At 37.1% G+C, this 16,214-nt stretch overlaps 1 protein-coding gene across 2 annotated transcripts; it reads right to left on the bottom strand.

Moving 5' to 3' along the window:
* Positions 1 to 5,316: 5,316 nt before the first annotated feature.
* fbxo8 (F-box protein 8) lies at positions 5,317 to 15,883 on the bottom strand. 2 transcript variants are annotated; one of them, XM_024259845.2, is made up of 8 exons: positions 15,627 to 15,883; positions 13,799 to 13,901; positions 13,141 to 13,224; positions 9,897 to 10,041; positions 8,785 to 8,911; positions 8,465 to 8,583; positions 6,742 to 6,938; positions 5,317 to 5,902 (listed from the first exon to the last, which is right to left on the bottom strand). In XM_024259845.2, exons 2-8 carry the CDS (start codon positions 13,899 to 13,901, stop codon positions 5,715 to 5,717), a joined length of 963 nt encoding a protein of 320 aa, XP_024115613.1. In that variant the 5' UTR covers positions 15,627 to 15,883; the 3' UTR covers positions 5,317 to 5,714. The 2 variants fall into 2 exon arrangements, with proteins under 2 accessions (XP_024115613.1, XP_024115614.1); XM_024259846.2 differs by having other exon boundaries at positions 15,728 to 15,880.
* Between the last annotated feature and the right edge of the window lie 331 nt (positions 15,884 to 16,214).

Here is a 16,214-nt window from a genome sequence, read left to right on the forward strand (position 1 = left end):
ACGTAGACCAACTATTGTTTATCTTGAATGAATAGATCACAAACATTAAAAGAAAATGGGATTTTTTATAACTTTTGACAGAAATTCCTTTCAAAATAAAAGACATCTTGTCACAGATGATCATCTCAATGTAGCAAATCTATTAGTAGTTAGTGTAATGTCAGCAGTGGTTGAATAAAAATGGTTAATTTTACTGTTGTTGGTGCATCTCTGCCAGAAATGTAAATCTAACAAACCAAAATGCAATCCAAACTTATTAATTGACCCCTGCCATATTTTTCGAACACACTTACAATTCCTTAATTTCTGCAAAAATAGAAAATTTGCTTAACAATCCAATGCCCCTTAATACTGGTTGTGCTAATTGACGTCCATTGATTTTTTTTTGTCGTTTGACTTGTGATACGTCCTTCAACTGTTTGAGTTTGTTTATTTTTTCCCTCTTTACTACTTTGTTGCTACTTTTTAACATTCAGAAACTTTTTTTTCTCTAATAAAAGGGCTGCATGTAGCTCCAGAGCTGCAGGCTGCAGACTCCTGGCTTGTCCCTTTAGAGCTTCGTGACTCTTCAAGTATTGACACAATCAATTCCAGCTGATTCTGGAGCAGAGAAAAGCAACCTTGTATTGATGTGTAACACTGTACAGCAGTGACGTGCCTATGAAATTAACATAAATCAGCTGAGAAAAAAAGTTTAAGGTGCTTTTTAAAATCTGTTGATCAAACACACTGCTGAACGTGCTTCTAGAAGGTGTTCACACTGACCTGATACTAGTCCATGAGTTGGAAGAGACTTGGTTAATATTGTCAAAGTGGTACAAATCTGGTGAATCTTGCTCCAGACTTTTTCTTTCACAGCTCTATTCCGATATACGAAAGACATGTCTGAATTCCCCCCCTAACCCCTGACTACTAAGAAAACTACAGTACATAGTGCGGGACTATATAATGCCCTGGATTTTAAAGGTAACTCAGACATGATGCTCACTACTTTTTTTTGTTTTTCTAAACGCGAATATGACGTCACCGACTTCACAAAGTCAAAATTGAATCAATACGAACATTTCACGACTTTTACTTATGACTCCACTGTGTTCTGATGGCGAAAATGTGGATGGTTTATTCAAAAATTATTACAAATTGTTCAACCGCAATGCATTGTGGTCTATATTTCGCTAATCTAGAGAGCATTGATGTACACTAGTTTTTGCAAACACTTCTGGGAGATTTCAAGTGCACTCGATTCTTGAATTAGATTCGGACAGAGCTAGAAAAAGGCAAACGCACTATATAGTGAGTGGGGGGATACTTTATGTAACATGTATTCCACTCTTTTCCAGTTTGTCCAGTATCGTTAAATCAGAGGTCACAATGAAACAGACATAGATCTGCGTACAAAGTTAAACCACAGATATAGCTGCAGTGTTACAGAAGCAGTACACGTAAAGCTAAGAGAGAAGAAGTCTATAGTGTTTGCATGCGCTGCGCTGTCAGCCGCAGAGGCTGCTCCGGCTGATGGAGAGCAGAGGTTTCTGGGCTCCCGGGGCCATCCATCATCTCCATCAAGCTTAAGTGAGGCGCCCTGGAATGGAAGCCACCAGACTATGACAAGCCGGCCGACCCGGTCTGAGCTGGACCAAATGAAAACCAGCCCCGCCATCATCATCGCCGCCGTCATCCACCGGAGACTAATTGTAGGTCAGGATGTCAAGCAGTAGTGAGGCGAATTCTAGATCGTAAGACGCTAAAATTGACTGTACTTAATATAATATCAATAAACTTCTGAGAATCAAGTCAGAAACTTTTACACACTGAGTAATCTGGACTGCTGAAAATAAAAAAAAATCCTCTTATCTGATTTTCTTTTGCCCTTTTCCTTGACCCGCACGGGTAGAAGTGGAGACGAGAGATTTGAAACTAAACAGAATCAGGCAGGACTCGATGAAAGCTTTTCTATAGTGAAATAAAATACAAATACATGGAAAACATGAAAACAACATGAAATACGCGTTGAAGCATCAAAAATGTTTAAAAAATGAATTCTAAAGAATAATTGTTCAGTTAATTAAGTGTTTCGTGACCAGAATTAACTTCATGAAACATATTTACAAGTTCATGAAGTGGGAATTATCTCCCTCTGCATTAGTGTGACTTGTGGTGTTGAAATATCATATCAGCTAGTGCCCCCTGGTGGTGCTTGCCTTCAACATCTCCTGCACTCTATTGCAGTTTTTACTCCCATGACAAATTGTTGTCTTTGTTGACATAAAATCCATCACTTGCTTTGTTTTTTTTAATGTTGAGAGATAGTAATTTGTGTCAAATGGTGAATCACACAAAGTTAAAGACCAACTTTGATGGAAATTGTGTCTTTAACATGTTTTGTAGAGGTTGTGAGGGGTTATAAGTTAGCAGGAGAGAGTGTAAACAAAGGGATGATGGGAAATTAGCACAGGCTTACTCTGCACCAGTAGCTCCACCCACAACTCAGAGGTGAGTTTTTAATGAACTACTGCCACTCTGCAGAAACTATGTCCTAGAAAACGATAATTTCTTGGGTTTTTTGGTCTAATAACAGCACAATCATAATAAAAAGACCACTGGGAATGATTTTACAAATATGATTAAAGTGGGACTTTACATCAAACTGTAAGCAAGAGTAACCAGTTTTAACATAACATTGTTTTGTTGCCAAAAACAACACAGAAACAGTTATACATTTTGCTTTATTAAACCGGCTTCATAAATAAAAAGCCAATAATCCTGTCTGCTGCTATGGTTACCGTCAGTGTACACACTGGTCCTAAAACTGAGCAGCAGGTACACAGAGCACTTTTTAATAGTTTTACCACTGGCAGATAGAACAGGTAGCACAGCACATCTCTTTACATCATTCAGGTGGGAAACGTCTGTCCCACATTCGCACAGAGGTCACGTTCACCCCCTTTTAGCCGTGGTTCTACAGACCGTTCATGACAGCAGCAGAACGCATGAACTGGTTAGGAAAGACTCAAATCCTTGAGACAGCAGGGAGATGTCTCTACAGTTGACGTTATGCTACCAATCACTCAGATGTGTTTTGAATTTTTCCCCAAAACAAGAAAGCGTGTGGTCATAGTGTACTGATTAGTGCGTAGATGATATGGTGTTTCACAGACAAATACAGGCAGATAGATCATAACTTTTCTGCTAAATCTTTGCAAAACGAATCAACTTAATTCCAACAGAATAAACCATTACTTTATTAAAGTAAATTGGACTGTAACCCTTGTGCTATCCTAGGTATGTTGATGTTGGGAGTAGGGTCATCTGGACCCCAAAAGACTTTTTTTTAAATGATTTTTGATTTTCACTGGTGTCTGTGGCAGACATAAAATCCTGTCCACCTTCATCCACATTTGTCATGGGATGGATAACGCGTCAGTGTAAGGCTGGGGTCATCTGGACCCAATAGGATAGCACAAGGGCTAAAAAGCTTTCCGGGTATGATCTTGCTGACATCTGCATCTTCTAACTGTAGTGTGGTCTTCACGAGTCTCCACTGCTTTAAAAAAATCGATTTAAAACAGTGCAAGCCGAGTTTTCAAATGCGGAACATTCTATAAATAGCCCCTCCCATTTATGCCATAATTTCAAAATAAAAGCAGCTTTATTTCCCCCATGCCTGCACCACGTTATTATAAGCAGTTAAATAGAACTTCAAGCTGGATTTCTAAAGAGCACAAAACTTCAGAGTCCATGCCAGCTGCATAGAACATAGTGTTGGTGATAATAAATAATATTATGGGAGGAATAACTTCAAAAATAAAGTCCATGGAAGGAAGTAATGTGGGTACATCAAGTAGGAATAACAGAACTATGATCATTTTCTAGCATATGGATTTCTATCAACAGCTCCTGAATTTAAATGATTTCTAATTTAATTTCTGCTAAATTATTTGTTATAGATAAGAAACTGGATATGAATTTTTGATTGGCTGTCAATAAAACAATATATTTGAAATGAAACATCTAAACATGCAGGACTTTCATATAGTTGAGTATCTACATGTCTGCTGAGTGAGAACTTCATGTGATGATCCATCACAATAGAAAAGTTGTCAAGACTTTTAAGGCTTTTTTGTTCATTTTATTTACTTGGGAAAAAAAGTTGTTAAAGGGTAACCAAACCCTAATTTAACTTTTTTTGTCTGTTGAACTCTATAAATGGGGCTTTAAAAGTGCTGTCTGTTGGTCATTGCCAATTTTTTTTTTGACAAATTAATATAAACTTGTTTAATTATTGAAAATATGGTCAAACAACAGTCAGTGTGGTGCCCCCTACAGGTCGAATTGATGTCTTACAGTTGAATTTTGTGATTGGTCACACAATGTAATTTCAGAAGTCCCACATCAGTTATGATAAAAGTCCAGCCCCCAAGCCTCACCTCTCTGACTGGATTTTCAAATTTCAGGTGTGTTTGGTTCCCTGTTTGGTTACCCTTTAACGGAGAAGGAATGTGCCTGCTGCAGTCGGGGTATGGCGCCTATGGCATCTTCTATGAACAGAGCGAGTTATAATTTTGCTAAAATATTTGTTTCCAATCCAAAATTTTAAGGATTTCTGTGTTAGAAATGTATTTGAAAGTTAACCCTTTCTGCAGACTTGAAAAGACAGCCTCAATTTTACGATAGAAAAAAAAAAACATATTTAAAGACCCACTCCGATGACAATTGTATTTCTTCATTTAAATTGTCATAAATCAGGATAAGATTAAAAATAGTCTATTTGTGATGTAAAAAATATGATGGGCGGGTCACAAGCACCCTCAGCAACAGGGAGGGGAAGTGGGGCGGGGTTGCTCTGCGCCAACGGTCCCACCCTCATCTCAGAGGTGTATTTTTAATGAACTAGAGAAACTATGTCCTAAAAAACGACAATTAAAAAAAAAATGGAATTATAATTAACCCTTTAACGCCTGAGACGTCACCAGTGACACCAAAACGCAAAAGTCTTTAACATACTGTAAGTTTTGAACCATTAACACGATCAACGTAATTCCAGTAGATTTTAAAGGAGAAAAGCGGCGTGAACTCACGCCGCTTTTCTCCTTTAAAATCTACTGGAATTACGTTGATTGTGTTAACGGTTGAAAAGTTAAAGTGAATCAAAGAACAAAAATACTAGAGCTCCAGTGATAAAGGGTTAAAATAATACTTCTTTCAAAATAACTCAAAAGATGATCGGAGTGAGTCTTTAAAACTTCTAAAATTCAAGTTTAAAACCAAAATTTGAAGGTAAATCAAGTACTTCAAGAAACATTGTGGAAGCAAAAGTTAAAAAGAATATGTTGGGATCATGTTGTGACTGCTGTGGCTTCTTCAGCGCACCGCTGGCAGTGCTTCCTCCTCCTCGTCTTCATTCTTCCTCTCACCGTTCTCGTGAGTCAGTGCATTATCAGAGCTTGTCCTCCTCCAAACTTCCTATTTTTAAAGTTACTTTGTCAAAACGTCACCTTTAATCAAAAGCTTAAATCACTATTAGTATTTAGTAGCACACGTTCTCTCGCACTTTCTCTCACAGTGGAGTGGCAACGTTTAGGAGTTATTACAACCCGAGGTAAACGGACAGGTTGTCGAACATGAAATTTGCTAAAAAAAATCATTCTGCTTTCCATGTAGCTCAGGTATTAATGCCTATCCTTCAGTGCTTTACAGGGGTGTCGAAAGCGGAGCTACGCAGCCACGTGACCAATCAGGTAAATGTTATCGTAAAGATGGCCTACAAAGTCCTCGGAGACGTTATGTGCAGCTCTGCGCGTGTTCCTGATGAACTCCCTCTTTGACATCTTGTTCTTCACGTGCGGGCTGGTGAGGTCGATGGACAACAGGATCAGACTGTAGCACAGCACATACACGGCATCTGCAGAGAGAGAGGAAAATCCGGGCTAAACACGGAGCAGAATATTCTATCCGGTCTAAACTTGAGCTAAACAACAAACATGTCATTGGCTAGTTTTTGGTATTACCAGTGTGATGACAAAATGATATGTTTCTCACAAAGAAAATGTTAAAGGGGAAAGGGATTTGTATGCTTCTGGAACAGTGATCTTTGTATGGTAACCAACAAATAAAAAAGACTCCAATTGGACTGAAATTATGTCTAAGTCTAATACAACAAAACTTACTAAGTAGGTGGAACTACTGTTCAAATAGACACATTTCTTTGACTTTTTCTTGTTAAGTCTATGAGACCAACCCGAAATAATGCTTGGCAAAATAAAAAAATTAGTACGATAAAACACAAATGTCTCTGACTGTTCATAAAGCCGTAGTCACATGTAGCCTTACAGGAAGTGTTAAAGTCCGCCTCCGATGAAAATCCTCTTTTATGAGTTTGTAACATGTATGTGAGGCATTTTGCTTATGAAAGAGAACAAATGTTCTAAGAAATCATTTTTGCATTTCTAAGTATTTCTCCTTTTAAATTGCTGTCAGTCAAACTGTTGCAGACAGACTGTTTGAATGAATGATCCCTCTTTACATCACCACCTGACTATGCACCACAGCCTCCAACAAATTTCTTCTGTTCTGTTCAGACTCTTGCTAAGAGGCAAATTTCCAAGAAACATAAAACTTTATGTATTACAAAGGACAATTTCATTATTCAACAGCCTGTCGCCCAAACAAAGCAGGACTACTAACAGCAGAAACTCTCATTCTATGTACACTAGAAGGGCACAAACCTGCCGAAGCACTTACCAGGATTAAGGCCAAGGTCGCGCACAAGAGCCGGGTTGCAGGTGCAGAACCTGTGACTGAACTTTGTGATGAGGGTCTCCAGATACTCTCCTCGCTCTTCAGGGGCGTGAATGTGTCTGAAGAAGTCTCGCAGAGCATTCGGGAGGAACTGGTTACTGAAGTTATGTAGGGTCACCAATTCATCCAAGACGTCCCGCCTACCAACGAGACTGAAACTCATCAGGTGTTGCCACACAAAGAGCAGTTTTTTTCCTAAAACTTGTTCTTAGTTACTATTAAGCTCAATAAACCACTGAGTATGGTTCATAGAAAGAAAACATCACATCCCAGTTGATGTCCACTCCATGTTTGAAGTGAAACCCATCCTTTAAGCAATTCCAGACATTACATACTCTTATTATCTTTAATTTTCTCTACATTGAAGCAATAATTAAAGTACGGTATTGTATGTACTTTTCCCTCTATAAACTAAAACACATCTTAAACCATTTCTAATGGCCTTGCCTCTGAGACAACAGAGACTTTGTTTTAATATTATTTCATCATAGTGAGTATTTTCCTTTAGGTCAGAGGTGTCACAGGGGGCCAAAATCCAAAACATAAATTATGCCAAACAAGATAAACATTTATTGAACACACTAAAACTACATTTTTAACTTTCAACATAACTATGAAAAATTAAAAAAGGCAGGAAAATTATTACAGAATAAATTAAATCTTAAATAACTTTAAATTAGGGCTGGTAATCGATTAAAAAAATTAACTAATTAATCGCAAACCTGGAAAAAATTAATCGCTATAATTATGTTTTAGTCTCAGTATTTACCGACCTCTTATTATCTGCGAATGATCACAATATGAAATCACACACGAAACTCTGCATTTAGAACATTTATTTTAAATTACTGCTGTCAACCAATTACAAAAAGATCTGATTAATTAACTTTTGTGTTGGGATTAATCACGATTAATCACAATGTTTCACCAGGGAACATGTATTTGTACAATATGGCACCACCGATCAAATAATGAGCTTTTTGTGAAAAAATGATCTAAACCACAAAAATAGCAAGAATAAAGTACTAAATAAAAATTCTAAAATTATTTTTGATTAATCGCGTGCATTAATGTTCACACATCTACTTGTAATATTTTACTCTCCATTATCTGGAAGGTTGGACAGAATTACCCAGAGGGCCACATCCGGCCCCCGGGCCTTGACTTTGACACATGAGGTTTAGGTTATGAAAATGTAAATGTGTAACTGTATTATTTTCATAGTCTTTAAATTGTTTACTATTCAGGCTGTTAAGACATTATAATAGCTGTAGGAAATGCATTAACCTCCTAACTACCAGAGAGTAAAAATGTTCTCCGGTCAATTCCCAACACATTTGGCATCTCAGATAAGCCTCATCTGTCCTCTGTAGATACCAAAAGATCTAACTCAGTAGTATGAAGTGGTTGAGAGATATTTAGGTTTAGAAATACTCTGTACAAACACACATTTATGTTTCTGCGAGTCAAGAAATACAAATACATAAGAAAATGCAAGTCATAAATGCTTTTCTCTGTTTTAATTTGCTAAAAATGATGAAAAAAAGGAAGAGCTCAAAACTTACATACAAAATAAATGAACAGAAAAAAAAGGAATTCCCATTTTCAGGTAAGAGAAGGATACGTGTGAGTCTGTGTGCATGTGCATGTGTGTGTTTATGCTGACCTCTCATCCAGATAAATCCTCAGCATCTTCCAGTTGAGCCTCCGGGTGTAAAAAATGAATTTTGCCAGCTCTTTTGGATGATCCACTAGAATACCTTTAGACATGAAATAACTGATACCCTGAACACACACAAGGAAAAGAGGTAGAGGACATTAAGTCAGTCCAGCAGCACAAACACACAATCAAATGCTGATGTTGGTTTGCCACAGAAACATTTGTCACAAAGTCAGTCATTTGTGAGCAGGCTCCTCACAGAGGACACTCTTAGAGGGTCTGAGGGTCTCTGGAGATGCCAACACTGGGATGTCTGAGCGTCTTACCTCCTGGGCATTTGCATTGAAGGTCAGGCTGCCTTCATCTAGTTGCAGGTAAAGTCTGCGATAGGAAAAACCTGCAGGCAGTCTTTTGTTGTAGATTGAGCAGTGTCCCCATGTGGACTTGCACAGCCTGATGGGTAAACACACAATTGTAAAGAATTAGTAGAATTAGAGAAAAGTAGAAGATAGGCTAAATAGTTAAAAAGAAGTGTATTTGAAAGAGGTAAATATATAAAGATAAGAAACATTTTATAGCAGATTACTGATGTAAATGGTGTTTTTGGTGTTTGGAGCATGTTCTTGTAGTATTTTACTGATGATGGAGGACATAAATATACATATAATTAAGCTTAAAATTGTATTTTTTCCATAAGTATTTATTCAAATGGTTGTACATCAAGAGCAGATAAAATTTTGTCATTTGAAAAAGATTGTATTTGTTACATGTAACATGAGGGTGTGAGGGAGTATAAGCTAGTGGGAGAGCGTGGAAGCAGATGGATGATGGGAAGTGGAACTTTAACTTCCATTAGTGTCTTTTTGTCTTTTATGGATGACATTCACGTTTCTTGATTATTTGTGTAGCCTGTCAATCACTTTTGTTGCCATGACAGCGAGTTTCCAGTTACGGAGGCTGTGAAGCTCATCCGTCTGTGAGTTTCTGAATCTAAAGACAGAACACGTGTGCAGTTCAGCCTTCTCTGTGTTTTGTTTTGTTGCTTCAGCTTGTGCAGCCACTCTAAACAGTCAAGTAAGAAATATTAAGAACATCAGTATTTAACAAAAGTTTTAATCAGTTAACAGATTTACTTTTTCAATTGAATAAAATGTCTTTTTAATGAGAGAGGGGTCAATATAATATTTGTAAAATGAGAAAAATCTATTTATTGATGTTTGCCTTCCTCATATTAACTTCATTGAGCCTAATTTATTTGGAGTTTGTGCAATAAATGTGGGCTAAGCGATGTAGTTTTAAATCAGATCAAGGTAACGATAGTGGGTTTACATAAACGTACTTTAGCGTGACAAACTTACGGATATTTGGAAAATCATAGCAGAATACTTTGTTTCCTACGATGATGAAGAGAAATGAAGTGAACTCTGTGCAGACGTACCCCTGCCACAGATACTCGTCGTTCCCCAGGTCCTGCCAGACACAGCCAGCCAGACACAGATCAGTAGCATTGAGGTATGACAGAATGGTGATGCCCAGTTCAGGCGGAAGCATCTCCAGGTCTATGAAACCAGGCGGCTCTTTACCTGTAAAGCAGAAGCAGATAAGTCTTCATTTTGTGAACAGTTGCTGATCTGAACTCAGTGATGTCCAATTGGTCATATTTTTAGCTCTAAACTTTGCATCTCCTTCTCTAAAGGTGTCCAAACTTTCTCAGTCTGCTTCCCTGTGTTTATTTTCAAAACACGATCCCAATCCTGAATCTTTCTATTCCTGATTCTATCGTCACTCCCAAAGAAAACCTCGACACCTTCATCTCTATTTCCTCCAAACCGTCCTCCACCCATTCTAACTTGCCCCCACACACTTCTTTGCTTTTTTCTTAGTTGCTCTTAGACGCCATTAAAAAGACTTGAACTCCCCAGGAAGATGTGCCTCTGTTGAGCCAAATCGGGGCCATAAACATTTGAAGCCCAAATAAAAGGTTTTGGAAAAAAATATTGATGTTTGGCCAAAAAAAAAAATGTCCTAAACTTGTTGCTATTCTAAAATAAACTGAATTATTTTCAGCTTCATATAATCTGTTTTTTAGGTTTCAAAACTCAAACTTTCAATTTAAAAACTTTTTTTTCAATTTCAACTCTTTATTTTTGTTTTTGGATCTGAAAATTTCAGTTTTTAACACAACAAGATGGCGCTTTGAACGGGTTAGATCAGCGTTTTGGACGCATGGTTTGTACGGGATAAAACTCAGCTTTTTACACCCGTCTTGGAGGAGAACTTCAGACTATGATAGTAGAGATTAAACAGCCTTTTCTGAGCATAATTATCACAGTTCTCAGAGTCAGTGAACGCACCGGGACTGAAGTTATCACCCTCAACGATTTTGATTGGTCCTTCATGTTAGCTGTACCCCAACGCGCCACAACAGGGCCAAAAATCTAAAAACTGACATTTTTAGATTCGAAAACAAAAAAAAAAAAAGATTTGAAACTGAAAAAAAAGTTTTAAAATTGAAATTTTGAGTTTTGAAAACTAAAAAACAGAACATTTGAAGCTGAAAATAATTACGTTTATTTTAGAATTGCAAAAAGTTTTGGATATATTTGGATATAGTTTTGGATGTTTAATTTGGGTTTCAAATATTTATGTCTCCAAAGTAGCTCCATATGCCTCTTAGATTACAAGAACAGCAAGAGAAGGGAAAGTAGATTTGAACTGATCTAACTTTCAGGCTTTGTCACCAAACAGATTAAAGTACATTTTTCAGCTAAATGTTTTATCAAACAACACAGTTGTGAACGGAAAAATAGAAATATAATTCAAGAGCATTTTTAAAGGAACATATTTAAAATATCTTCGTGGATCTGTGGATTCTCAATGCTGTGATAGAAATTTTGAAAACAAAGAGCAACAGTTTCTGGACATAAACTTCTTAAGCTGACATGAACTAGAAGGAAAAGTGAAAACAAAACAATTTAAAATTCTATGAGAACAAAACCTTATGAAGACTTCTTTGTTTATTTACTTCAGAATTCTACAATCATGTCAAAGCCTTAGTCGGGAGGATTGACCCGTGCAAGTGCAGGTTCTGGGTCGTCTGAGCCTGTAGAGGGTCAGCCACCTTAAGAGCCGTCTTGAAAACGGAGCGTACCATTGTCATGCCTGTGGGAAGTGTACTGGGAGTTATTTGTAAGAGTAACGTAAGCTACAGGTACTACGTTGAACTAATGTTGTACAGTGCTCTTACACCTAATTCTAGTTGTTTGTAAGCTGTGGGTAGTGCCCTCGTTCTGACCGAATGCAAATGCTGCAGGCACAGGTGATTCGTAACTGCCCACATGGAGCCTGTAGGATGCCCTCATAAACTACTCTGTCTAATTTCCTCATTTCTAACAGTGAGGAGCGCACTTATCACATGAACAGCACTATGGGTTGGTTTATACTTCCAAACGATGTCTAATTGCCGGCGTCGCAGTAGTCGCATGGTCATTGGAGCGGAATCGTCCCAGTCACTGTAGAATGGGGGGGCCTCTGGTCACGTGCAAGATGGCGCCAGAAACAATCTCTAGCCAGAGGCGGAAACTTTGTAACTTTAACTGGTTGAGTAAGTGGACATTTCCTAAACTTTAGGAAACCCTTTCAAAAATGATATTTGAAAACCTGTTCAGAACTAGCAGCTTGTAAGCTTTGAAATGTGAGTAAACTGTAGCTGTCTAACAGTTTAATGTGAGCTTCAAAGATGAGCTTCAAATTAGACAGTTGTTTGTTATTTCTTTCAAGTCAAATCAAATTTAAAGAAACAGGAAAAAAGGTTGAAAGCTTAAAACATGGGTTCTGGGCAATGATTCCAAGCGCAAATTATGTTTTTTTTGCGGGCGGTTCCGGCAGGGGGAGGGCCTTCCAGCTATTATTTTTCGTGCACCATATTTTTTCTCTGTGGCCAGAGTCTCTTGGCAGAATGCGACACCTGCTGATGACGTCACCTGTAACTGGGATTTTATGTTCATAGTGCATTCATGTCCGAATCTTGTAATTTAACTTTAATTTATTTCAGCGATTAGAGAACGCAACTACGGAGAAAACTGTCCAGAAGAATGTCTGAAAATGATGAAAACTTAACTGAAGAAGTTTTTGGAAATACTGCGTCACAGAGAACGGATAACTAGATATGCAATAGAGCAAGTTACTGGAAAATAAAGTCGTATATCTCATATTTTGCAGCATTCCAGAATACAATTTGTATCTTTTTTTTATTTTTCCCCCTTTGTATTGCCTGCTTCTGTTTAGTGGACGAACACGCTACTATATTCTCTGCCATGAAACTGATAAAAATAAACGCTGGAGACGATTACGTCGCTTGAAAAGTCTAAACGCCACTCAGAGGTTCATCGCAGTTCTCGAGGACAGTCGCAATCAAAACCAGCCAACATTAGTATGAACTAGACTGCGTTGATGTAAGCTAATGTACAACACACCTGCATTTTGCCTCCTTCACCCTTACAGCTTTGTACTTCATGAAGTAGTTCATTTATCTTTTTTTATTATTATTATTTCCATAAGTGGGTGTTAAATTGCATTATTTTGATAATATTTTGACCAATAACGCATGGATGAAATTGAAAGAAAAATGACAAAAATGAAAGAACAAAGGTGATAGAGTAAAGACGGCGTGTTGTTTGTACCTCCTCTCCGAGTTCTTAGCAGATGGTAAATGTCGGGGCTGTAGCAGTGCTGTGCAGCTCTTCTCGGTGCTCCTCCATCCCTGCCTGAAGAACAAGACGCGCTTCTTATCATCAACAAGAGGAAAGACACATCTCTGTTCCTAAAACATTACGTTTCCTTATTCTAAAATAAATAAAAACTATAAAATAATATTCAAATATTCTTTTGAATATGTAACGTATTGCTATTATAATGGATTATAAATAGCTTTTTAACTGCAAATATTTATCAACCTAACTAATTTTTTGGAGCTTAATACTTGATTTTTTTTTTCTTTTTACATTGCCAAGATAAATAAGTAAAAAATGAAAATCACACATGTTTTTATTTGAGGCCAGAAAAGTTTTTTTTCTTCCCTCTAAAATACAACATAATGATTAATGGGGCAAAAAACACTCAACACTAAATATTGACACATTTCTAATCTGGGACTCATTTATTAACTCATTTACTGGTTCATTAGGAAAAAAAGCAGAACTGAAAGAAAGCCATTTTCTTTTTCAATTATATGATTAAATAGTTTTCTAGAACAGTTTTAAAACTATTTTCTGAAAGGCCACAAGCCCCCATTTTATAACAGAAGAGAGTTCAAAAATATGTTCTGAAGGTTGCAAATACCATGCTCTTGTTTTCCACCTCCTCTTTCAGCAAGTTGGTCGGCCAGCTCTTCCTGAAGCTGCTGCTGTTGTCTGGGAGAAAGCCTCCAAAGTGCCTGACCCATCTGCAGGAGGAGATCACAGGATCACATCCCTCAAGACAAACAGCTGGATAAAAGGAACACATTGGAATTACTAAGGATGCCACAGTTCCTGGTTTAAACCGAACCACATGTCACACCACTGAACTGAGTTGAGGGGAAAGTGAAAGGCTGCATCCCTGCTGCAAACCAGGATGTTTAAGTTGAAAGTGTTTCAAACACGTGTGGTGCTAAGTTTTATTGCTTTTATTAAACTATGCAGAGCTTAGTATGAAGCAACTGAAAGGTTTTTCTTCATTGTTAGATGCTTATTAGCGTATCAATTTTTTTTCTTAATTTGTTTGGTTTGATTTGAAATACACAAATCAAAATAAAAAAAATTAAAGTTTGAACAAAATTGTGAAAAAGTGAATTGTTGCATCCCTCCCTGCTAATAAAGGTACCATACATTTTATTATAATCATTCCTGATGATCAAAAACATATTTTATAGAGTGGATATACTAGAAAGGCTGTTTTTGTTTAATTTTTACTTCTTGGGAATCGAGTACTTTATGAAAACTCATAGGCAGTTTAATAAATAAGTGAAGATACATAACTAAAACAATAATTGAGCTTCAGATGAGAAAAATGAACAAAATCTGTTAAAACTTTGGCCCATTTTACTATTATTTGTTGTGTTTGACAAAATGAATAATATTACCTCTAAAGGCAAATTAGATTTTAAAAACAGAAAATCTTTTAAAGCAAATGATAATAAAGGTCAAATTATTTAAACTCTTTATTTATCGCTTCTAAAATGATAAAAAGTAATAAATTTAATCTGAGAAATAAAAAGAAAAATAGATGTAATCAAAAATTAAGCACAAATGTCTAAATGATTTTGAGGGTAAAAACATTAACACTACATTAGCCTTATTAAAATAATAATAAATCATATGGCATTCCAATTTATTTGATATAAGCCATTTGTTTTTTTTTTGTTTTTTCATAAATATTGACCTATATTTTTTTCCACAAAGTTAGTAAGCGGGTGGGAGTTCACAGGAAACTTTTTAAACACTGAAACATATTTGCTAATATTCAAATGTTTTGCTGTTATTTTACTCTAGAATTTGCGTGATCCTATTGTTAACTTCTGCTGAAGACAAATATGTGGACGAAATAATCTAACATCCTGGTCATTTGACAAAACTTTCTGTCATTTATAAGTTGTTTTTCAATATAAATAAGTCGGTGATTCTGGGATATTTATTTACACATGTTCATTATAACATTAATATTGACTCCGTTTTCTTTATTTAGACAGATTCGGTTTGTCGATGTAATTTTTTTATCACATTCAACAGTCCAGAAAGAGCGAGAATTACAGTTTCTGCCCCGTCGTCCTTCCAGATTACCCCATCAGCTGTGCTGCGTAAACAAATCCACGACACTGCTGTAAACAATACGGGGGAACTTTCACAAAGCAAGCTAGGTTGGCCTGCAAGCCCCGCCTTCCCTCCAATCCTATTGGCTGACAAGCGCACAAGAGCTCTTAAGCTAAAACTTGAGTGGTCTAAGTGGCTGTCAATTTTCAACATTTACAAATCACCAAGTTAGCTTACCTAGCTAGTTTAAATTAGAGTAAAAAAGAGAGCAAGAACTATTCGATTATGTATTTTAGACGCGTTTACTAAATTATTTTATGCCTGTTTAAATTTTTGAGGTATTGAAAATATTGAAACAGGTTAACGATGGAATTCCCTACCTGATTTAAAGAAATCCTCTGACAGTCTGGGTTGTGCACCGCGGCAGCCGAAAAACATAGAGCTCTACCATGAAGTGAATGAATCTGATGCCATGTCCTACCCAGGTCCAACTACACGGGAAGAAGTTCTGGCTGAATCACTGGAATCCTTCCGCAATGTTGTCTGCTTCTGACACAACTGTCATCCGTTCACAGCCTCGGCTTTCTCCACCTCTTCTTCCTCCTCTTCCTCCTCCTGTCACCTAGGCTCCGCCCCCTCGGATCCCATCACTACCGAATAAACTGGGAGGGTGGGGGTGTGGAATTGGAATATGTTCTCTATAAACCTGTCACTGTCAATCATTGATTGATTGTTAATATATAAGATATGTATAATTTCCTGAACCTGAAATTAAAGTGGCCACTTCATTCAAGCGCAATTTAACTACATTACCCATAATGCCTAGGGGGGCCAAGAATCGGGAGCATCAACGTGGTGAATGCAAGTTATGGGTTTTTGTTTTGTGTTTGTTTCTAAAAGCCACATAAAGTGAGAGCTTTCCCAAAAGTGCCACGGGTACCTATAAGTGACTTAATTAACTAAAATTT

Source organism: Oryzias melastigma, linkage group LG1 (genome assembly GCF_002922805.2).
Source record: "Oryzias melastigma strain HK-1 linkage group LG1, ASM292280v2, whole genome shotgun sequence".
Lineage (NCBI taxonomy): Eukaryota > Metazoa > Chordata > Actinopteri > Beloniformes > Adrianichthyidae > Oryzias > Oryzias melastigma.